The sequence below is a fragment of the Monodon monoceros genome, unplaced genomic scaffold (assembly GCF_005190385.1).
Source record: "Monodon monoceros isolate NGI ecotype Baffin Bay Population unplaced genomic scaffold, NGI_Narwhal_1 Super_Scaffold_18, whole genome shotgun sequence".
Taxonomy (NCBI): domain Eukaryota; kingdom Metazoa; phylum Chordata; class Mammalia; order Artiodactyla; family Monodontidae; genus Monodon; species Monodon monoceros.
The window spans coordinates 164975346-164996615 of record NW_021703774.1 but is presented as its reverse complement, the minus strand read 5'-3'; the positions used below and the strand labels follow the sequence as shown (position 1 = coordinate 164996615).

The 21270-nt window shown below is 38.9% G+C and overlaps 1 protein-coding gene across 7 annotated transcripts in view; it reads right to left on the bottom strand.

Annotated features, from left to right (window-relative positions):
* EIF4G3 (eukaryotic translation initiation factor 4 gamma 3) overlaps positions 1-21270 on the bottom strand; it is a 367450-nt gene that overhangs the window by 139156 nt on the left and 207024 nt on the right. For all 7 annotated transcript variants that reach the window (XM_029228369.1, XM_029228364.1, XM_029228362.1 and 4 more), the window contains 2 exons: positions 16261-16358; positions 13577-13699 (listed from right to left, as the gene is read on the bottom strand). In XM_029228369.1, the coding sequence (XP_029084202.1) occupies positions 13577-13699; positions 16261-16358 (221 nt within the window). The remainder of the gene's footprint in view (positions 1-13576; positions 13700-16260; positions 16359-21270) is intronic.

The window sequence follows — 21270 nt, the reverse complement described above, 5'->3', positions numbered from 1 at the left end:
GGGGGGGGGGGGGGGGGGGGGGGGGGGGGGGGGGGGGGGGGGGGGTGTGTGTGGCTGTGGCTCACCCTGAGGACACAGATACTGGTGGCAGCCATATTTGGGAACATTCTACTGTGTGACCACTGCTGCTGGTGGCTGCCATCTTCACTCACTAGTTCTAACACCTAACCCTAAATCCACACAACAGCCTGTAGGCACCAGTGCTGGGACGCCTCAGGCAAAGCAACTCAGGCAGGAACAGAAGCCCACCCATCAGCAGACAGGCCGCCAAAAGACGTCGTGATCCCACAGCCACCTCTAGACATGCGCCAAGACATGCCCTTGCCCACCAAAGGGCCAAGAACCACTTCCACCCAGCAACGGGCATGCACTGCCCTCTCCCTCCAGGAAGCCTGCACTAGCCTCTAGAACAGCCTCATCCAACAGGGGGCAGACACCGGATGCAAGAAAACTATGATCCTGCAGCCTGCAGACCCAGCCCACTCACAGCAGGCCAGACCTTATCCTGGGACCAGTTTGGCCCAGGCCCCGTCCACTAGCAGGCCAACACAAGCTTCAGGACACCCTGGATCCCATACCGAACTGTGTCAGGAACTGGCTCCCCCACCAACGATTTGAAACAAGTTCTAGGATCCCTGGGCCCTTCAGCCAGACTTCAGGAACCAGCTCTGCATGCCACTACTAACCCCAGGCACTAATCCCAGGACCTGGTGTAGTACAGGCAACAGCCTCGGAGTCTTTGGGATCCTGACTCCACCCACCAGTGAGCCGGCACTAGCCCAAGGGCCCCCTAGGGATCTAAAACAAGCCACCTCGTGACCAGGCCCCACCACACAGCAGCTAGCAGCATCCACACAAGGCATGGCCTGGCAACCAATCACACTAGGGGCCAACAAAGTCCACCAGACCACCCACACAGTCAGCCCTCCACAACAGAAGGAGTCACTCAGCCCTCTTAGGAGGAACCCCTAGAGCATACAGCTTGGGTGACAACAGGGGAGTGCACTGCTGGGACCCATAGGATGTCTCCTATAGAAGGTCACTTTTCCAAGTTTGAGAAATGTAACTAACCTACCACATACATAAAAATACAAATAGCAACTCAGACAAAATGAGGTGGCAGAGAAACATGTTCCAGATGAAGGAACAAGACAAAACCCCAGAAGAAAAACCAAATGAAGTGGAGACAGGCAATCTACCCAAGAAAGAGTTCAGAGTAATGATTGTAAAGATAATAAAAGAAGTCAGGAGAAGAACAGATACACAGAGTGAGAAGATTTTAACAAAGAGTTAGAAAATATAAAGAACAACCAAACAGAGATGAAGAATACAATAACTGAAATGAAAAATACACTAGAAGGAATCAATAGCAGACTAAATGATACAGAGGAATGGACCAGTAAGCTGGAAGACAGAGTCGTGGAAATCACTGCTGCTGAACAGAAAAAAGAAAGAGGGCTTCCCTGGTGGCGCAGTGGTTGAGAGTCCGCCTGCCGATGCAGGGGACACGGGTTCGTGCCCCGGTCCGGGAAGATCCCACATGCCGCAGAGCAGCTGGGCCCGTGAGCCATGGCCGCTGAGCCTGCGCGTCCAGAGCCTGTGCTCCACAATGGGAGAGGCCACAACAGTGAGAGGCTCGCGTACCGCAAAAAAAAAAAAAAGAAAGAAAAGAAATGAGGACAGTTTAAGAGACCTCTGAGACAATATCAAGTGTACTAATATTCACATTATAGCGGTCTGAGACGAAGAGAGAGAGAAAGGGCCTGAGAAAATATGTGAAGACACAATAGCTGAGAACTTCCCTAACCTGGGAAAGGAAACAGTCACCCAAGTCCAGGAAGTGCAGAGAGTCCCACACAGGATTAACACAAGAGGAAGACACCAAGACACACCATAATCAAAATGACAAAAATACAGATAAAGAGAGAATATTAAAAGCAAGGGAACTCCCATAAGGCTATCGGCTGATTTTTCAGCAGAAACTCTGCAGGCCAGAAGGGAGTAGGACGATATATTTAAAGTGATTAAAGGGAAAAACCTACAACCAAGAATATTCTACCTGGCAAGGTTCTCATTCAGATTTGATGGAGAAATCAAAAGCTTTACAGACAAGTAAAAGCTAAAAGAGTTCAGCACCACCAAACCAACTTTACAACAAATGTTAAAGGAACTTCTCTAGGCAAAAAAAAGACACAACCAGCAACAAGAAAACTACAAAATGAAAAAGCTCACTGGTAAAGGTAAACACACACTAAAGGTAGGAAATCATACATACATAAAGCTAGCAGGGAGGTTAAAAAGACAAAAAAATGTAGTCAAGTCATCTATAACCACAATAAGCAGTTAAGGGATACACAAAACAGATGTAAAATATGATATCAAAAACAGTAATCATGAGAGGAGAAGACTAAAAATGTAGGGGTTTAAAAATGCATTTGAGGGACTTCCCTGGTGGTCCAGCGGTTAAGACTCCGCGCTTCCACTGCAGGGGGCACAGGTTCGAGCCTTGGTTGGGGAATTAAGATCCTGCTGGTCGATCTCATGTGCTGCATGGCACAGCCAAAAAAAAATGCGTTTGAAATTAAAAGATGAGCAACTTAAAACAATCATGTATATACACAGACTGCTAACCGCAAACCAAAAATCTACGATAGATATATACACAAAAAAGGAAAGGAATCCAAACATAACACTAAAGATAGTCATAAAATCATAATAGAAGAGAGCAAAAGAAGACAGGCAAAAAAAAAAAAAGACCTACAAAACAAATAAAAAACGAGTAACAAAATGGCAGTAAGAACATACATATCAATAATTATCTTAAACATAAACGAACTAAATGCTCCAACCAAAAGGAATAAAGTGGCTGAACGAATACAAAAATTAGGTCTATATATATGCTATCTACAAGAGACTCACCTCAGATCTAGAGAAACACACAGAATGAAAGTGAGAGGATGGAAAAAAGTATTCCATGCAAATGGAAATCGAAAGAAAGCCAGAGTAGCAATACTTATATCAGACAAAATAGACTTTAAAATAAAAACTGTTACAAGAGACAAAGAAGGACACTACATAATGATCAATGGATCAATCCAAGATTAAGATAAAGAATTCAAATACATATGCAACCAACATAGGAGCACCTCAATATATAAGGCAAATATTAACATATAAAAGGAGAAATTGACAGTAACACAATAATAGTAGGGGACTTTGACACCCCACTTACATCAATGGTCAGATCATCCAAACAGAAAATCAGTAAGGAAACACAGACCTTAAATGACACATTAGACCAAATGGACTTAACTGATATCTAAAGGGCATTCCACGTGAGAGGAGCTGAATACATTTTCTTTTCAAGAGCACATGGGGCATCCTCCATGATAGATCACAGGCTAGGCCGTAAAACAAGCCTTGATAAGGTTAAGAAACCTGAAATCATATCAAGCATCTTTTCCAATCACAGTGCTGTGAGACTAGAAATTAACTACAAGAAAAAAACTGCAAACACATGGAGGATGAAAAATATGCTACTAAACACAAACACATGGAGGAAAGAAAATATGCTACTAAACAACCAATGGATCACTGAAGAAATCAAAGAAGAAATTAAAAAATACTTAGAGACAAATGAAAAAAAAAAAGCTGAACCTAGGGGATGTGGCAAAAGCAGTTCTAAGAGGGAAGTTTAGAGCAATACAAGCTTACCTCAGGAAACCAGAAAAATCTCAAATGAATAACCTTACTAAAGCAATTAGAGAAAGAAGAACAAACAAAACCTAAAATTAGTAGAAGAAAAGAAGCCATAAAGATCAAAGAAGAGGGCTTCCCTGGTGGTGCAGTGGTTGAGTCTGCCTGCTAATGCAGGGGACATGGGTTCGTGCCCCGGTCCGGGAAGATCCCACATGCCGCGGAGCGGCTGGGCTCGTGAGCCATGGCCGCTGAGCCTGCGCGTCTAGAGCCTCTGCTCCACAACAGGAGAGGCCACAACAGTAAGAGGCCCGCGTAACGCAAAAACAAACAAACAAACAAAAAGATCAAAGAAGAAATAAATGAAATATAGACTAAAAAACAAAAAAAGATCAATGAAACTACAAGCTGGTTCTTTGAAAAGATAAACAAAATTAATAAACCTATAGCCAGACTACCCAATAAACAAAGGGAGAAGGTCCAAATCAATAAAATCAGAAGTGAAAAAGGAGAAGTTACAACTGATACCACAGAAATACAACAGATCATAAGAGACTACTACAAGCAACTATACACCAATACAACAGACAACCTAGAACAAATGGACAAATTCTTAGAAAGGCACAACCTCCCAAAATTGAACCAGGAAGAAACAGAAAACACCAACAGACCAATTACCAGTACTGCAGTTGAATCAGTAATTTAAAAACTCCCAAAGCAAACGTCCAGGACCAGATGACTTCACAGATGAATTCTACCAAACATTTAGAGAAGAGTTAGCATCTATCCTTCTGAAACAGTGCAAAAAAACTGCAGAGGAAGGAACACTTCTGAACACATTCTATGAGGCCAGCACCACCCTGATACCAAAACCAGACAAAGATACTACAAAAAAAGAAAATTACAGGCCAATATCACTGATAAAAATAGATTCAAAAATCCTCAACAAAATACCAGCAAACCAAATCTAACAACACATTAAAAAGATCATACACCATGATCAAGTGGGATTTATCCTAGGGATGCAAGGATTTTTCAATAGCTGCTAATCAATCAATGTGATACACAACATTAAAAAATTGAAGAATAAAAACCATATGATCATCTCAATAGATGCAGAAAAAGCTTTTGATAAAATTCAACATCCATTTATGATAAAAACTCTCCAGAAAGTGGGCATAGAGGGAATATACCTCAACATAATAAATGTCATATATGACAAACCCACAGTTGACATCATACTCAATGGTGAAAAGCTGAAAGCATTTCCTCTAAGATCAGGAACAAGACAAGAATGCCCACTCTTGCCACTTTTATTCAACACAGGTTTGGAAGTTCTAGCCACAGTATTCAGAAAAGAAAAAGAAATTTTAAAAATCAAAATTGGAACGGAAGAAGTAAAACTGTCACTGTTTGCAGATGACATGATACTATACATAGGAAATCCTAAACATGCTACCAGAAAACTACTAGAGCTCATCAATGAATGTGGTATAGTTGCAGGATACAAAATTAATGTGCAGAAATCTGTTGCATTTCTATACACTAACAACGAACTATCAGAGAAATTAAGAAAATAATCTCATTCACCAACGCATCAAAAAGAACAGAACATCTAGGAATAAGCCTACCTAAGGAGGCAAAGACCAATACTCTGAAAACTCTAAGACACTGATGAAAGAAACTGAAGATGACACAACAGATGGAGAGATATACCATGTTCCTGGATTGGAAGAATCAATGTTGTTAAAATGACCATACTACCCAAGGCAATCTACAGATTCAATGCAAGTCCTATCAAAATACCAATGGCATTTTCCACAGAACTAGAACAAATAATTTTAAAATTTATATGAAACACTTAAGACCCCAAATAGCCAAAATAATCTTGAGAAAGAAGAACAGAGCTGGAGAATTCATGCTCCTTGACTTCAGACTATACAAAAAAGCTACAGTCATCAAAACAGTACAATACTGGCATAAAAACAGACACATAGATCAATGAAACAGGATAGAGAGCCCAGAAATAAACCCAAGCACTTACGGTCAATTAATCTATGACAAAGGAGGCAAGAATATACAATGGAGAAAAGACAGTCTCTCCAATAAGTGGTGCTGGAAAAACTGGACAGCTACATGTAAAAGAAATAAATTAGAACACTCTCTGACACCATACACAAAAATAAACTCAAAATGGATTAAAGACTTAAATGTAAGACCAAACAGTATAAAACTCCTAGAGAAAAACATAGGCAGAATACTCTTTGACATAAGTTGCAGCAATATTTTTTTGGGATCCACCTCCTAAAGTAAAGAAAATAAAAGCAAAAATAAACAAATTGGACGTAATTAAACTTATAAGCTTTTGCACAGCAAAGGAAACCATCGACAAAATGGAAAGACAACCTAGTAAATGGAAGAAAATATTTGCAAATGATATGATGGATAGGGCATTAATACCTAACATATGTAAACAGCTCATACAACATGACATCAAAAAAAAAACAACCCAACTAAAAAGTGGGCAGAAGAACTGAATCAAAAAGAACACAAATAACAAATATTGGTGAGGAGATGTGGAGAAAAGGGAACCCTCGTACACTGTTGGTGGGAATGTAAACTGCTGCAGCTATTGTGGAAAACAGTATGGAAATGCTCTGAAAAATAAAAACAGAACTATCATATGACCCAGCAATTCAACTCCTGAGTATATATCCAAAAAAGAAAAAACATTTATTCGAAAAGATACATGCACCCCAATGTTCATAGCAGCATTATTTATAATTGCCAAGATACAGAAGCAACCTAAGTGTCCGTCCAAAGATAAACGGATAAAAAAGATGTGATACACACACACAAACACACATACACACACACACACAGCGGTATCTACTGAGCCATAAAAGAGACATGAAAATTTTGCCATTTGTAGCAACATGGATGGACTTAGAGGGCATTATGCTAACTGAAATAAGTCAGATAAAGACAAATACTGTGTGATATCACTTATATGTGGAATCTAAAAAATACAACAAACTAGTGAATATAGCAAAAAAGAAGCAAACTCACAGATATAGAGAACAAACTAGTGATTATCAGTGTGGGGGGAGGGGCAATATAGGGGTGGGGCAGTGGGAGATACAAAACTACTCGGTGTCAAGTATGTATTGTACAACACGGGAAAATAGTCAATATTTTGTAATAACTGTAAATGGAAAGTAACCTTTAAAAGTTGTATAAAAATTTAAAAATTAGATTTGGCAGTTTAAAAAGTAAATAAAATTCATTTCTCTTTACATAACCTATATTGTTTCTACCCAAAGAGAGGCCACCATCATTTACTGTCTATTTTAAACGTGTATATGGCAGGATGCTTCATTACAGAGGTAATTGTAGACAGGAGGCCAGCAACTATGGCCCAGGGGGCCACATGCCTATTTTGGTACTTCCCATGAGATAAGAACTTTTTACATTTTTAAATAGTTGGGGGAATTTTAAAAGAACAATATTTCTTGACATATGAAAATTACAGGATACTTAGAAAGTTTTATTGGAACAGCCGCAGCCATTCATTTACATATCGTTTATGGCTGCTTTCATGCAACAATATCAGAGTTGAGTAGTGGTGAAAGAGACAGCTGGCTGCAAAACCAAAAATGTGTACGACCTGGCCCTTTACAGAAAATGATTGCTGACCCTTATTGTAATCCACTGAGAGAAAGCCAGAGACTCCAAATAGTTATACAAATATAAGCAAGATGCTGATGTAATTTACTGTTATCATAAGAGGCTATTTGAACGTTTCACATTTCATTATTTATATGTTGTATGTAACTGACTTTTCGAAGTCCCATTCAATGACTTTAAAACAGCCATTGTAATAAATACCACATGTGTTTAACATATACAAACCCTGGGGATAAAGAAGTATTGCCCCCAATTGAGAAACATTATGAAGATGAGGAAGTAAAATAATAAATAAATGGCACCAGGAAAAAGGACCAAAACATACTTATTTCATAAATGGGAGAGAATTCTCCTACACGCATTCTTTAGAAAGGTGTGTGTGTGAGTGTATGCATGCGCACACATGTGCACACACACTCACGTGTGTGGATTTTCCCCCCTGGCATCTATCACATACAAAGCATTGAGAACCCACTGGTGATTAAAACAGAAAAATCCTTAGCTTCTGAAGCTTATATTCTTTCAAGGGAAACATATTAAAGAATAAACCTGTACACACACAGAGGAATATTATTCAACCATAAAAAAAAATGAAAGCTTGCCCTTTGCAATAACATGAATGGACCTTGTGGGTATTATACTAAGTGAAATAACTCAGAGAGAGAAAGAAATGCCGTATGAGCTCACTTATATGTAGAATTAAAAAACAAAACAAAACTCATAGAAAAGAGAACAGATTGGTGGTTGCCAGAGGTGGGGGGTAGGGTGGGAAAAATGGGTGAAGGGGATCAAAAGGTACAAACTTCCAGTTATAAAATAAATAAGTCATGGGGATGTAATGAACAGCATGGCAACTCTAGTTAATAATACTATATTGCATATTTGAAAGCTGCAAAGACAATAGATCGTAAAGGTTCTCATAAATAAAAAATTGTTTTTTGTAACTGTGCATGGTGACAGCTGTTAACTAGACTTATTGTGGTCATTTTACAATTTATACAAATATCATTACGTTGTACACCTAAAACTAATGTAATGTTTATGTCAATTATACCTCAGTAAAAAAATAAATAAAAAGAGGGGCTTCCTTGGTGGCGCAGTGGTTAAGAATCCACCTGCCAATGAAGGGGACATGGGTTCAAGCCCTGGTCCAGGAAGATCCCACATGCCACGGAGCAACTAAGCTCGTGCACCGTAACTACTGAGCCTGAGCTCTAGAGCCTGCATGCCACAACTACTGAGCCCGCGTGCCACAACTACTGAAGCCTGCGCGCCTAGAGCCCATGCTCTACAACAAGAGAAGCCACAGCAATGAGAAGCCCACACACCGCAACGAAGAGTAGCCCCCGCTCAACGCAACTAAAGAAAGACCATGCAAAGGAATGAAGACCCAACACAGCCAAAAATAAATAAATAAATAAATTATTTTAATAAATAAATAAAAAGAATAGACAGAGAGGCAAGCAGAAGCAAGGAGATGAGTAGGAAAGTTACTGTTGTTTAGGGGAGATCAAAGTGGTTTAGAGGATAACAGTAGCAGTGGAGATGGTGAAAATGAGCCAGATAGGACTTGCTGATATAATGGTGTGGAATATGGAATAAAGATTTTTGTTTTTAATTAAAAAAAATTTTTTGGTTGTGTTGGGTCTTCGTTGCTGCGCGCGGGCTTTCTCTAGTTGTGGCAAGCAGGGGCTACTCTCCATCGTGGTGCGCAGACTTCTCACTTGGGTGGCAAGTGAGTAATTCTTAAAAGAGTAATTCTTAAAACAGAAAAAAGAACAAGAGGGAGTAGGGAGAGGAAGGAAAATATATAGCTCATTTTAAAATATTAAGTGATTTTACTTCACCACCCCTTTGGAAGTAGACAATTATGGAAGCCTTGCCTATACAGTCGTCCCTCAGTATCCATGGGGGATTGAGTCTAGGACAGCCCGTGGATACCAAAAGCCTCAGGTGCTCAAGTCCCTGATATGAAAAGGTAGAGTATTTGCATTTAACCTCCCAGGTACTTTAAATCATTTCTATATTACTTATAACACCTAATACAACGTAAATGCTCTGTAAATACTTGCCAGTGCATGGTAAATTCAAGTTTTGCTTTTTAGAACTTTCTGAAATTTTTTTTCCTGAATATTTTTCATCCCTGGTTATTTGAATTAGCAGATGAAGAACCTGTGGATAGGGAGGGCTGACCGTACAACACCATACACTTATTTTTACCCTGCAGGGTCCAAAATGACTTTCAGGAAGCTGGCACATTTCTTAATGTGAAAACGTTCCTTGTGCCTCACTGCTATCAACAACAGAGATATAGCTGAGAGACTTTGATGCTGAGGGAAAGTAACAAAAATGTTCCCTTCTTTCCAACTTAAATATTTAAGGACTAAAAGGGAACTCTGAGATGACTTAGCATAATCCCTCATTTTACATATCAAAAATTAGGGGTTTAAAGGGCTTCACATTCTGACCCAAGGTCATAAATCTAAGTGACAGAGTGGAGACCGACCAGCATCAAGTACTCTAGTATTCTGTCCATTCATGCACCTCTGTCTGTGTACTATGATCATCTGAATGGGCACATATATTACACATATTTCTATATCTTTAATACATCTGAGATATAAAATCTCAAGGAGTTATTCCACAGATCATTTGAAAACTCAGGAAGCAGAACAATTTTAAATTCAATCTACTCTTCAGGACAAAAACAGAAGCAGCAAAAACCTGCTTCTCCTCTCCATTCTCCTCCTCCAATGCAGTTTCTCTCAATTAACTCTTCTTAGCTTGCTTGCTTGCCAAAATCATTCATTATCCCCCTTTTCAAACATCCATGTACACTCCATGTTATGTTTTACTTTATAAATCCCAGTATCTAAGCTTGAAGAATCACCTCTGATTCTTCCCTCTCTCTAACTCCTAGGGGAACCATGCAATGTGTTTACCTGGACAGTACTGGTTTATGCCTGTTGTCCCAGCAAAATGATTAATAGCATCCCCATTCCTTTCTAAAACTGCCCCAATTTCGATGATAAATTATAGGGTTACCCTTTTTATAATCCTTACTTAGTAACCAATTGCTGAATATTTCTCTCACTGGCTTCCTCTCCTTCAACTGACTTCCCAATTTATCGCTAGAAATGGTAACAGTCTCCCTTCACTCAATTTCCCATCTCCATGTGCCTCTTTGCACATGCTGCCACTCTGCCTGGAATACCCTTCTCTCTCTTTCCATTCTTGTGAATACCAATCTGGGAACTCAGCCCAAGTGGCATCTCTGCTGTGAAGCCTTCAAGACTCCTCCAGTCATTCTCTGTGCCTTCTGAAATAACAATAATTGTAATACTAATAACAGATAACATTTGTTGAATGCTCATTGTGTCCCAAGCTTAAGCAATTTTAAGTATTTATTTAATACTTATAATAACTCTATATGATATTTATTTCCCTTGTTTTTTAAAATGTGGAAGCTAAAGTTCTAGAAGATAAGTAATTTGGCTAAAGTTACAAAATTCAATTGTGGAACTAGGACTTGAAACCAAGTATATCTGATTCTAAGCCAAACCTTTAAACCTCTCCCCTGTACTATCTCACCTGTACCAAGTACCATTAAATAGGTTTCTGTGATCCAACACATTTGAGCCTGTGCTATAAATATGACCCACTTGGTCGTCTCTGTGCTGTAATAATTCTCGGTATACATTTCACAGGAGGATCGGTCATATGTTAGTAAGTATCCTCTGTCTCCCTTGAAGAGACTGGGATGAGCTCAATGATAGGGAAAGGGCTTTGCTATTCACAGCACATGCAATTGTGACTCAAAGCAGGTACTCCGTAAGGCCAAAAGCAATACAGTATTTACTATTTAGTCATAAATTCTGAAAAGGGTTGTCTCATCTGCAGTCTCACTTACCAAGACTGTGGTCTAGGATCTATTTAGAATCAGGCCAAGGCTACAAACTAGCAGTTTTTAGGTTAAACCTAAAGGATCTTATCTGGCTGGCATAGTGCTATTCATTAGTAGAATTAGTTGCCGATTAAAACTCGCAGATTGATTTCTAGCTTCTTTTGAAACATTGGGTCAACATTTTTACATGACGTAACAATTAGGCATTAATGATTGCTTCCCCTAACCAGGGATAGCCTCTCCTACTCTATGTGCACCACTCTCCACGAATTTCTAGAAAACGAAGCCAAGTGTCGGTTGCCATCATCACACTTGCGCTGTTGTTGTTCTTAAGAGGAAAATGAAATATTTCTAGTACATATGTCTGTTAAGAGGCTATTTATTCATTCCATGAATTTCATGCATTTGGAAAGACAACAGATCGGTAAGTGTGGATTTAAACGCAAACTACCTAATAAAATAAACTGATGCTTCAAGACAACATTACACCTCAAAAAGAACTACCAACATTATAATAATTGACTGATGACCTTTATCAAATAAAAATGTACGTTTAATGGGCTTTATGATTACCCAAACACATACATTCGTATTCAGGCCTGGGATCCCTGGGGAAAGATAAAGAACAAAAGGATTCCTGTGACTAAGGACAGAGAGATAACCAGAAGAGGGCAGGATCAAGCTTGGTAAGATTAAAGAAAAACAAACCAGCCCACAGGGAATTAAAATGCAAAAAGATATACTAATATATATTCAAGTTGAGAATTTAAACACAAATCAACAAAAGGTTGTCAACTACACAGTTGGACAGTAACAATATTTTAATTACTGTGGGAAAATACAGACCAAAACTGAACTGCCCCGATCAACTAATCCTAAATTTTCGCTATAGTATGTTCCCACCTAACAGAGCACATAAGTGAATAACTTAAATGTGTATATGGTGCTTGTCCCATGTTTACGTACAGGGACAAGATTAAGTATAAGCCCTGTTCAATCATTCTAGATTTGGAATATCCCTGGGGAAATAGTAGGGAATGGTGAAAAGTCCTATTAACAATCATTAATACAACCTTACAATTCATATATCTAGATGGTTACATATTATACTTAGCTAGATGATGGAAGACTGAGATAAAAGTCAGCCAGAGAGTATCATCGTTTCCAAGTGAAACACATCATTATACAAAGTCCCAAGTTTTAGGTCGACTCAAAATTCACAGATTTTCCAGGGGCTCTAAACTTAGACATCTGTTTGTGAGCTCAATTTTTAAAGAACTTTTTTTAAACCTATATAGTACTACTAAAATCAAGTCAATAGTCTGTCATTCTGAAATGCCTTATATTTGATCATCCATATCACTTGCTTCGTAAACTGGGCTCTGAGAAGTACCTCACCAATCGGCCACAAGAGGGGGAAGCAAGCAGATTCCTAGACCTTAACAACTTTGGTTATGTCTGTTTTATATGCTGAGCGTTCACTTTAGATATTTTGAAGATTTGAAATCACTCTTCTCCTCTGAATGGTTTAGCAGAATTTAAAGTAACCCCATGATGAAATCAAAATTCTGTCAAACTTGGTGAGGGGGGGGGGGGGCGTCCATTTTCTATTATAGTTTGCTAAACCTCAGCTTCTCCTGGAAAGCCTTGATGTCTAAAAGCAAGAAAGTGAACTCTTAGACGATCACGATAACCACATTCTGCAACAGGAACAAAAAGGTGTTTGACATAACTTGTTAATAACCTTTGTAAATAATTAAAGAAGACACCCTGCACTCAAGAAGCTCATTTATGTAGTACTAAAAAGTAAGAGGTATACCTATAATACATTTAAATATGCTCTGAATAACACAGGCAATCATCTCAAACACAGTTCAATAAAAATGTTTAAATTCTCAATTTTAATGTTTATATTATCACAGAGTGTAGCATTTAACTCCTAAGACTCCATATTGAAAATATAAAATACTCATTTAATGATGAGGTTTCCATAGGAATGCAGCTCCTTTTGGTACCATGCAATAATAGTTCATTAGGAAGAGTGGCAGCAGCTATGCTCTGAATGTGAAGACAATACAGAGAAATATTACCAATAAAAAGTTGGAAGTTATAACAGTTTACAAAGAGAAACAACATGTCTGTTTAAATATCATTTAGATATTCAAGGCTATGAGACAACTGACAGAAAGGAAAAGTACAGTCAAGTGGCTATAGAAGAAAGAAGAGCTCAGTAGAGGTTAGTGAACAAAAAATACACATCATCATCCATCATGGCACATTCTGTCTTACCTGAGGAGGAGTAGGTGTGGATGTGGGTCTCCCTATGGGTGGAGTAGGATTTCTGCTGCCACCTCCAGACATAATCTCCTCTGTTATGTCTCTACCTCCCTGGTTTGGATCTCGAATTCTTATCTATAAGGTTACAAATAAGATGGCGTATTTACAGATGGGTGCCTGTGCAGTAGATTTACAGGCATATGATGTATAAAGATGCAAACTGGGAAATCTGTCAAACATCACAGTTGACAATCACCACATTTGACTTGATTTCAATCACGGAACCAGAGGGAGTCATTCAAAAGAATTTAGGCCATTAGCTCTGACTTGAATTAATTAGCACAACAAGCTAAAATGAAACCTAGTTGGAAAAATTTCTAGGTCAAAAAGGCAAAGTATTAACACTTGTCTTTTAAGCAATGCCAAATTGACTGATTTTATTTATAATGCTTAACATAAGACAAGATTCATAAAAGAGTTTTAAAATATGGAAGTTACTATCTAAAGTTTTAAAGCCCTTAAATGGTTCTCTAACAAAATGTAAACTATCCATATCCTAGGACTCAGAAACAGGGATTTATGTTACAGATAACCTTGTGTATGTATGTAAAGATGCTCACTGCAATACTGTTTTTTTTCCCAGCAAAGACACAGAAAGATTCTAAAGGCTGATCAAGAACATAGTAGTTAAAACTTTACGCTACAATATGTGGAACCTAGAAAAATCGTACAGATGAACCGGTCTGCAGGGCAGAAATAGAGACACAGATGTAGAGAACAAACATATGGACACCAAGGGGGGATAGTGGCGAGGGGCGGTGGTGGTGTAATGAATTGGGAGATTGGGATTGACATATATACATTAATATGTATAAAATGGATAACTAATAAGAACCTGCTCTATAAAAAAAAAAAAATTTATGCTACATCCTTACAATTAAATACCAAACAGCCAGTAGAAAAAATGAGATTGATCTACATGTACTAATATGGAATGACTGTCAAGATGTATTGGTAAATGAAAAGATGCAAGATACAGAACAATGTGTATGGTCTTCTTTTAATTTTTTTGAAGGCTACCTATGCATAGACGTCAGTGGAGATGGTGCTATAATGGAGGTGGAGTACCTGGGTCTAGGCCTTCCATCCTGGGACAGTGCTGAAAGCCCCCCTCTGCTTGTCATTAAATCCAGAGCTTATCAAGCTAGCCCTGGCTTCTTGAAAATGTCAAAGAATTCACTAATAAAACCATTTGTATCTGGAAGCTTTCCTGGGAGTAAGTCTTTATTAAGATTTCTACTATCAGCTATTTTTTCAGGTATAGAATCTTATGCTTACTATAGTTTTTTGGGTTTTTTAAAATTAATTAATTAATTTGTTTATTTTTGGCTGCACTGGGTCTTCGTTGCTATGTGTGGGCTCTTCTCTAGTTGCAGTGAGCAGGGACTACGCTTCATCGCGGTGCACAGGCTTCTCGTTGCAGTAGCTTCTCTTGTGGTGGAGCACGGGCTCTAGGTGCACGAGCTTTAGTAGTTGTGGCACACAGGCTCAGTAGTTGTGGTGCACGGGCTTAGTTGCTCTGCAGCATGTGGGATCATCCCGGACCAGGGCTCAAACCCATGTCTCCTGCACTGGCAGGCGGATTCTTAACCACTGCAACACCAGGGAAGTCCCCTACTACAGTTTTATGTACTGTTTTACAATTCATTTATTCTACTTTCTTCTTCAATAACATCTATTAATACTGTGTTCCATTTTCATTATTTTCTTTATTAATTTTTCTGCATTCTGAGAGCGTTCTTCAAGTCCAGCATCTACCATGCTGTGTCAACATTTCCACAGCAGTTTCTCAACTGTAGTGTCATGATACATTGGCATGTCATGGTTATTATGATGTGTGCACAAATAATTTGTCTCTGATAAAAAAAGAACCAAAGTTCTGAACCTCATTAATTTTTATTAAATGAGAGTACTTGCAAGAGTATTGCTATGATCTCACTCCCACCTATTTTATTTGTGTGAATGTGGGAATCTCTTATAAACATCATTCATTTTCTGTGTTCTGATGGATAAAAGATTGCAAGCCACTCTTCTACAAAATATTCTGCAGTACGTATTTCATATTACTGTACTCTAATTCTCTTGCGCCTGCCTGAATAGATAGAGGCAAAGTCTCTGTAATTTATTTAAAACAATTACAATACATTTTCTAAATTCTGCTTTCTGTTTCTTAAAATAAATACATTCTATAGGAAAGGTTTTTCTTGCTGTCCTTAATACTATGCCCATTTTCTCTTGTGCTATTTTTCCCCTGTCAATTCATATTTGAATATAGAGCTGACTAGGACTAGAGTTAAAGGACAACAAGGATGTGAGAACCGAGCTCAAATTCCTCCCACTTAGTGAGACTTTAGAAGGTTAAACCTTCCTGTTCTGGAGCTGGATGGCATGTTGTCATTTAGCATAGCTAGCTCAGTGCATGTTGAAAATTGATATTAAGCAAAGGGTACTTGCAACGTCTAATTATCTGCCCATACAAATCCTCCAAGTCTAGTGGTGAGGATATAAGGGAGGAATAAAAATTGGCAGTCATTTGGGAACTGAGGTGAATAATTATTACAGCTGTGGGTAAACGTATTTGGTAAGTAAATGGACATTCAATTTTAAAGTGAGAAAACTTAATGAAGATCTCTTACTGTTTTTTTCTCTCTCTTGGCTGGAGGGGGCTGCTGCTGCGTAGGCACTATGATAGGTGCTGACTGATACACTGGCTGACTTGGGTAAAAAGGCGCTCCTAAAGAATTAGAAAAGAATGAAAACAAGCATTCAGTTATTTTGTCAACCGCTATAAGACTAGTAATGGCACTGTAAATCTAGACAATTAGTTTAAAAAAAAAAGTAACAGACAAAAATAAGCATTCATCTTGCTCAGCTCTTTCCACCAGCTCCCCTCCAGCTACTGAAGTGGTCAAGGAATGATTCCCCAACAGTCATAAGCATCTATCTTTTCTTCAGCATCCACTACAAAAACAACTAAATAAGCAACTCCTGCAGACTGCCACCAGAGTTACTGCTTAAAAAAAAAATCTATCCTGGGGGCCCACTGCCTCCAACCGTGATTCTCAAACAAAGGTTTGTGTGGATATGTCTTGTGTGTGGGTTTGGTCAGGGGCAGGAGAATATATCTCATCATCTTGGGGGTTGGGGTGGTCTAATTCTTCTCCTTTACTTATGGAGAACCACTGCCACCGGGAGCTAACATTTAGGTTTGGCGAATGTCCTACTGTTGGGGCTGATAACAAGCAGCCTAGAGATAAAGTCCAGCCACTAGGAATCCAGGTTCCAAACTACATTTTCTACCATTCTCAAACTCCACACCTTTGCTCTAAGGTATAACGTATTCCTATCCCTTGAGTAACATATTCCTATCCGTTGAGTACACCAATCTCTTCAACATTGTTCATGCCTATGACTATGCTGCCCTTCTGCCTGAAATTAACTTCTTCTACCTACCCACCTCAATGAATCCTTTTTAACTTTCAAAACTTTGACTATTGTTATAATTACTATTAAACCAGAGTGCTTATAGCAGAGGTGGTAAGAAGGGGTGAGATACTGGATATTTTTGAAAGTAGAACCTCCAGACTTGCTAATGGATTGGATATGGGTGTGAGAGAAACAAGTGTCAAGGAAAATTCTTAAGGTCTGTCTGAGCAAGTGGAAGGATGGAGGTACTATTTACTGTGCTATTTATTTATTTACTGAGATGAGGAAGAGTACAACTTAGGGCAGAAAAATCAAGAGCTCAACTTCGGACATGTAAAGTTTTGACATTCTTATTAGACTTTCAAACAGAGATATCAAGTAGGCCAAAAGAGACACAAGTCTGGAGTCGGTGAATAGGTATCCATTTTGGAATTAGACTATATGGAAGTATTTAAACCATGAGACTGGGTAACTCAGGAAGTGAGTTCAAACAGAAAAGAAGCCCAAGGACTAAACTTTGAAGCACTCTATGCTGTTTATTTATTTATTTTAATAGTGACCTTTTTTTGGCGGCACTGCATTGCTTGCAGGATCTTAGTTCCGTGACCAGGGACTCAATCTGGACCCACAGCAGTGAAAGCACAGAGTCCTAACCACTGGATCACCATGGAACTCCCAAGGCACTCTATGTTGTTTAGATATGTTGCACAGATATGAAGAAAACCCAGCAAAGGAGATGAATGGTCCAAGAATGGGCAGAGTGCTTAACTATGTCAAATGGTACTGGGAGGTCAATTAAGATTTAGCAAAGTAGAATTCACTGGTGACCTTGACAAAAGTTGTTTGGGTGCGGGTGGAGGTGTGCATCCTCATCTGTCTTCAGGAAATGAAGACAGTGAGTACAGACAGCTCTTTTTCTTATAAGTCTTAAAGGGGGCTTCCCTGGTGGCGCAGTGGTTGAGAGTCCGCCTGCCGATGCAGGGGACATGGGTTCGTGCCCCGGTCCGGAAGGATCCCACGTGCCGCAGAGCGGCTGGGCCAGCGAGCCATGGCCGCTGGGCCTGCGCGTCCGGAGCCTGTGCTCCGCGACGGGAGAGGCCGCGACAGTGAGAGGCCCGCATACCGCAAAAAACAAAACAAAACAAAACAAAACAAAAAGTCTTAAAGGAAGCAAAAAAATGGGCTATAGGTGGACAAAAATATGAAGTTAAAAAAAAACTTTTTTTTTTTAAAAGATGGGAATGAAACAATATACCCGTATGCTGATAAAACTAATCCAGCAGAGGGAGAAAAAAAGTGGTACTGTAGGAAAGACACAAGAGGACTGCTAGAGTAACAGCCTTAAGTGGGTACATATATGATGGGTGCACAAGTGATGATTAGCCTTTAGTGGGAGAGATGGATAGCAGTCAAAGTAACAAGAAGGAAAGAAATGTGTATGAAGATAGTTAACACTGGGAAAATCCTTGGTACTTTAGTAAAAAGTCAAAGAATGTAGGCTCCGTTATCACTGTCATCATCGACATCTTCACCATCCCCACCACCATCATCATAATAATCCTCAAGTGGAAATTTCTCGGAAGCACTATGACTCGCAGTATCAGAACTCTGCAGGTATCAATCAGGTTTCGAGAACCAGATTTGGAAAAGAACTAAACAGGGCTGATGTAAACAGCATGACTAGGATTTGAATAAATTCAAAGACAAAAGCACATTAGCTATCCTCTAGTAAGTGAGCAAAGTATTATCAAAACAGAGCTCAAATAAACAATTCTATACTACCATATTATGTCACTAGCTCCAAAACTCACAAAACAAACCCCTAAAATTGGTTTCAAATGCTGTTACACAAGCAATACAATTGGCTCACCTTGCCTTATTTTTTAGGCTAAGTGAAATAAGATCCAAAAGGTAAAACATTAAAAAAAAAAAAATCAGATTCTTCTAATGAATCAGTTCTGCATCAACATGATTGGGGCAGAGGCTGATGTATAATATATGCACAATAAATACCAGCTGAATAAACCTGGCAGAATAGGACAATCTCGATATAGTGGGGAGTTAAACACTAAATTAGTAAAACATTTAGTCAACTATGGACCCCAGCAGAGCAGGCCTTCTGCCCTACCAAACAATAGTTTTTTGTTTTTTTTTTAAATAATCTAATCCAACTTCTTACATAGGCAGGGACATTTAAAACATTTATTTTATTCTATTAAAAATGTGAGTCACTTTTGCATACCATTTATCAGGCAAGTTACTTACTGTCTCTGGAACTCTTATTCATGGAATGAGTTAGGTTTGTCTAGATCAGGAGGCCCAAATTCAGCTTAATACCATTTATTTTGTAAATAAAGTATTATGGGAAGACACCCACAAACAACACTTTATCTACTCTCTATGGCTGGTTTCCCACTACTATGGCAGAGCTGAATGGTTTGGGTTAAAGGTGGGTGTGGGGATGGGATCCTAGTTCTGCAAAGCCTGAGATATTTACTATATATGGTATATAGTATATATGGTATATATGGTATATAGAAAAAGTTTGCTGACTCTTATTCTATATCAGTGGTTCTCCTAACCCCAGTCTATATAAAAGGTGCCAATGATATATGGCAAAATATATACAATAATAACCACAAAATACACACACAACTACAGGCTTGCCAACTTGACATTTTTGGAAAGGACTGTTCCTTTTTTGAAATTATTTCAGTCTTACTCTTTTGTTCTTAAAACAGCCTTCCTATAGGAAATGATACAATAAGTAGCAGTTCACTTTAAAAGTCTTATTGGCAAAATTTTAAATGTAATAGTCACGTATGTTTCTTCCTTTATTTTGCTTTACTTTATATTTCACTTGCCCAGGATACTGAAAGATCTGGGAACAACTGGTCGAGTCAATATTTAGATTTCATCTCATTGGCAAAACCCCAAGCACAAACATCACACAAATAAGTTCCTGAAAGGCAGGGAGAATACCTCAACATCTACATTCCACAGAATACTTAGCACAAATGTCTTACACATTGCAGGTCTTCCAAAACCTTTCAAAACTTTCAATTTTCCATAGAAACAAAGATAAATATAGTGGTTAAATATGCAGGCTGGCACATAAAAATCAATTTATCCCATAATATACCCATAATAATAATGTACTGCCGCTCTGCAAAAATACAGTCAAACTGAATTTGAGGTGCCAAAAAAGTTTCCCACCTACACACACTACGGGGAACAACGACTTCCTCAGCTCTTACGAGCTGAACAAGGTGCCCAGGCCCCCATAGAGACTCAGGAAAAGAGTGGAAAGAAGATGACAGAAGGAAAGGGAAATGACATGACAGAGTGAGAAAAAAGGAGAGTATACTGGCTTGAAGTAAGAGAGAACGGGGCCATCTACCACTGTAAATTCTCAATCTTTTCCTTCCTCGACATCACTGCCACCATCAACCACATCCCTTTGCTCCCTAAACTATGTTTTTCATCTTGGGCGATCACCCTCTAGGGTTGGCCTGGAAATAATTTCAGTCTCCATGAGGTATTTCTCATGTAACAGGCATCAAAATATTTAAGAAACACTGACAAGAGAAAAACTGAAAAGCGACACTGAGCAAATACTATTCATTAGTTATTTTTCCTCAACACTATAGAAACACTGCAAAAATTATACAGAATTCTATGATCCTAGTTACTGAAATTCAATGTAGTTAAGAATATTTTTTAAGAACCACTGTTCAAGGTTTAAACCAAGTAGGGGAGTAAACTGTTAGGATGCAGGAGTGAAGTGCAAAGTTAAGGATGAAGAACTAAGAACTCTGGGGGGCGGGGGGGAAGCCCACCCAACTCACAAACTCCAGCAGTAGAGCAAGAAGGAACAAGTCTTGGATTCATTCCTTGCCAGTTCAGATAAAGGAAGGTCCTCTGCCCTAGAAGAAAGGACTCCTTCTTTGGAACACAGAAGTAGGATCCCATCCCCACACCCACCTTTAACCCAACCCAAGATCAGGACAGGAGAGGTGAAGAGGAAAGGGGAGGCATCAGGATCAGAGGGAAATTTAAGAAATGGAAGTGAAAAGGTAAGAGAAGGGGAGATTCCAAGAAAAGGAAATAGAAAGGGAATGTTTATGGCTTCTACACCGTAAGACCAAGGCAATATAGCTGGAGGACCCATAATTGATGGGAACGATTAGATTACAACTTTTGATTCTGATAAAAACATA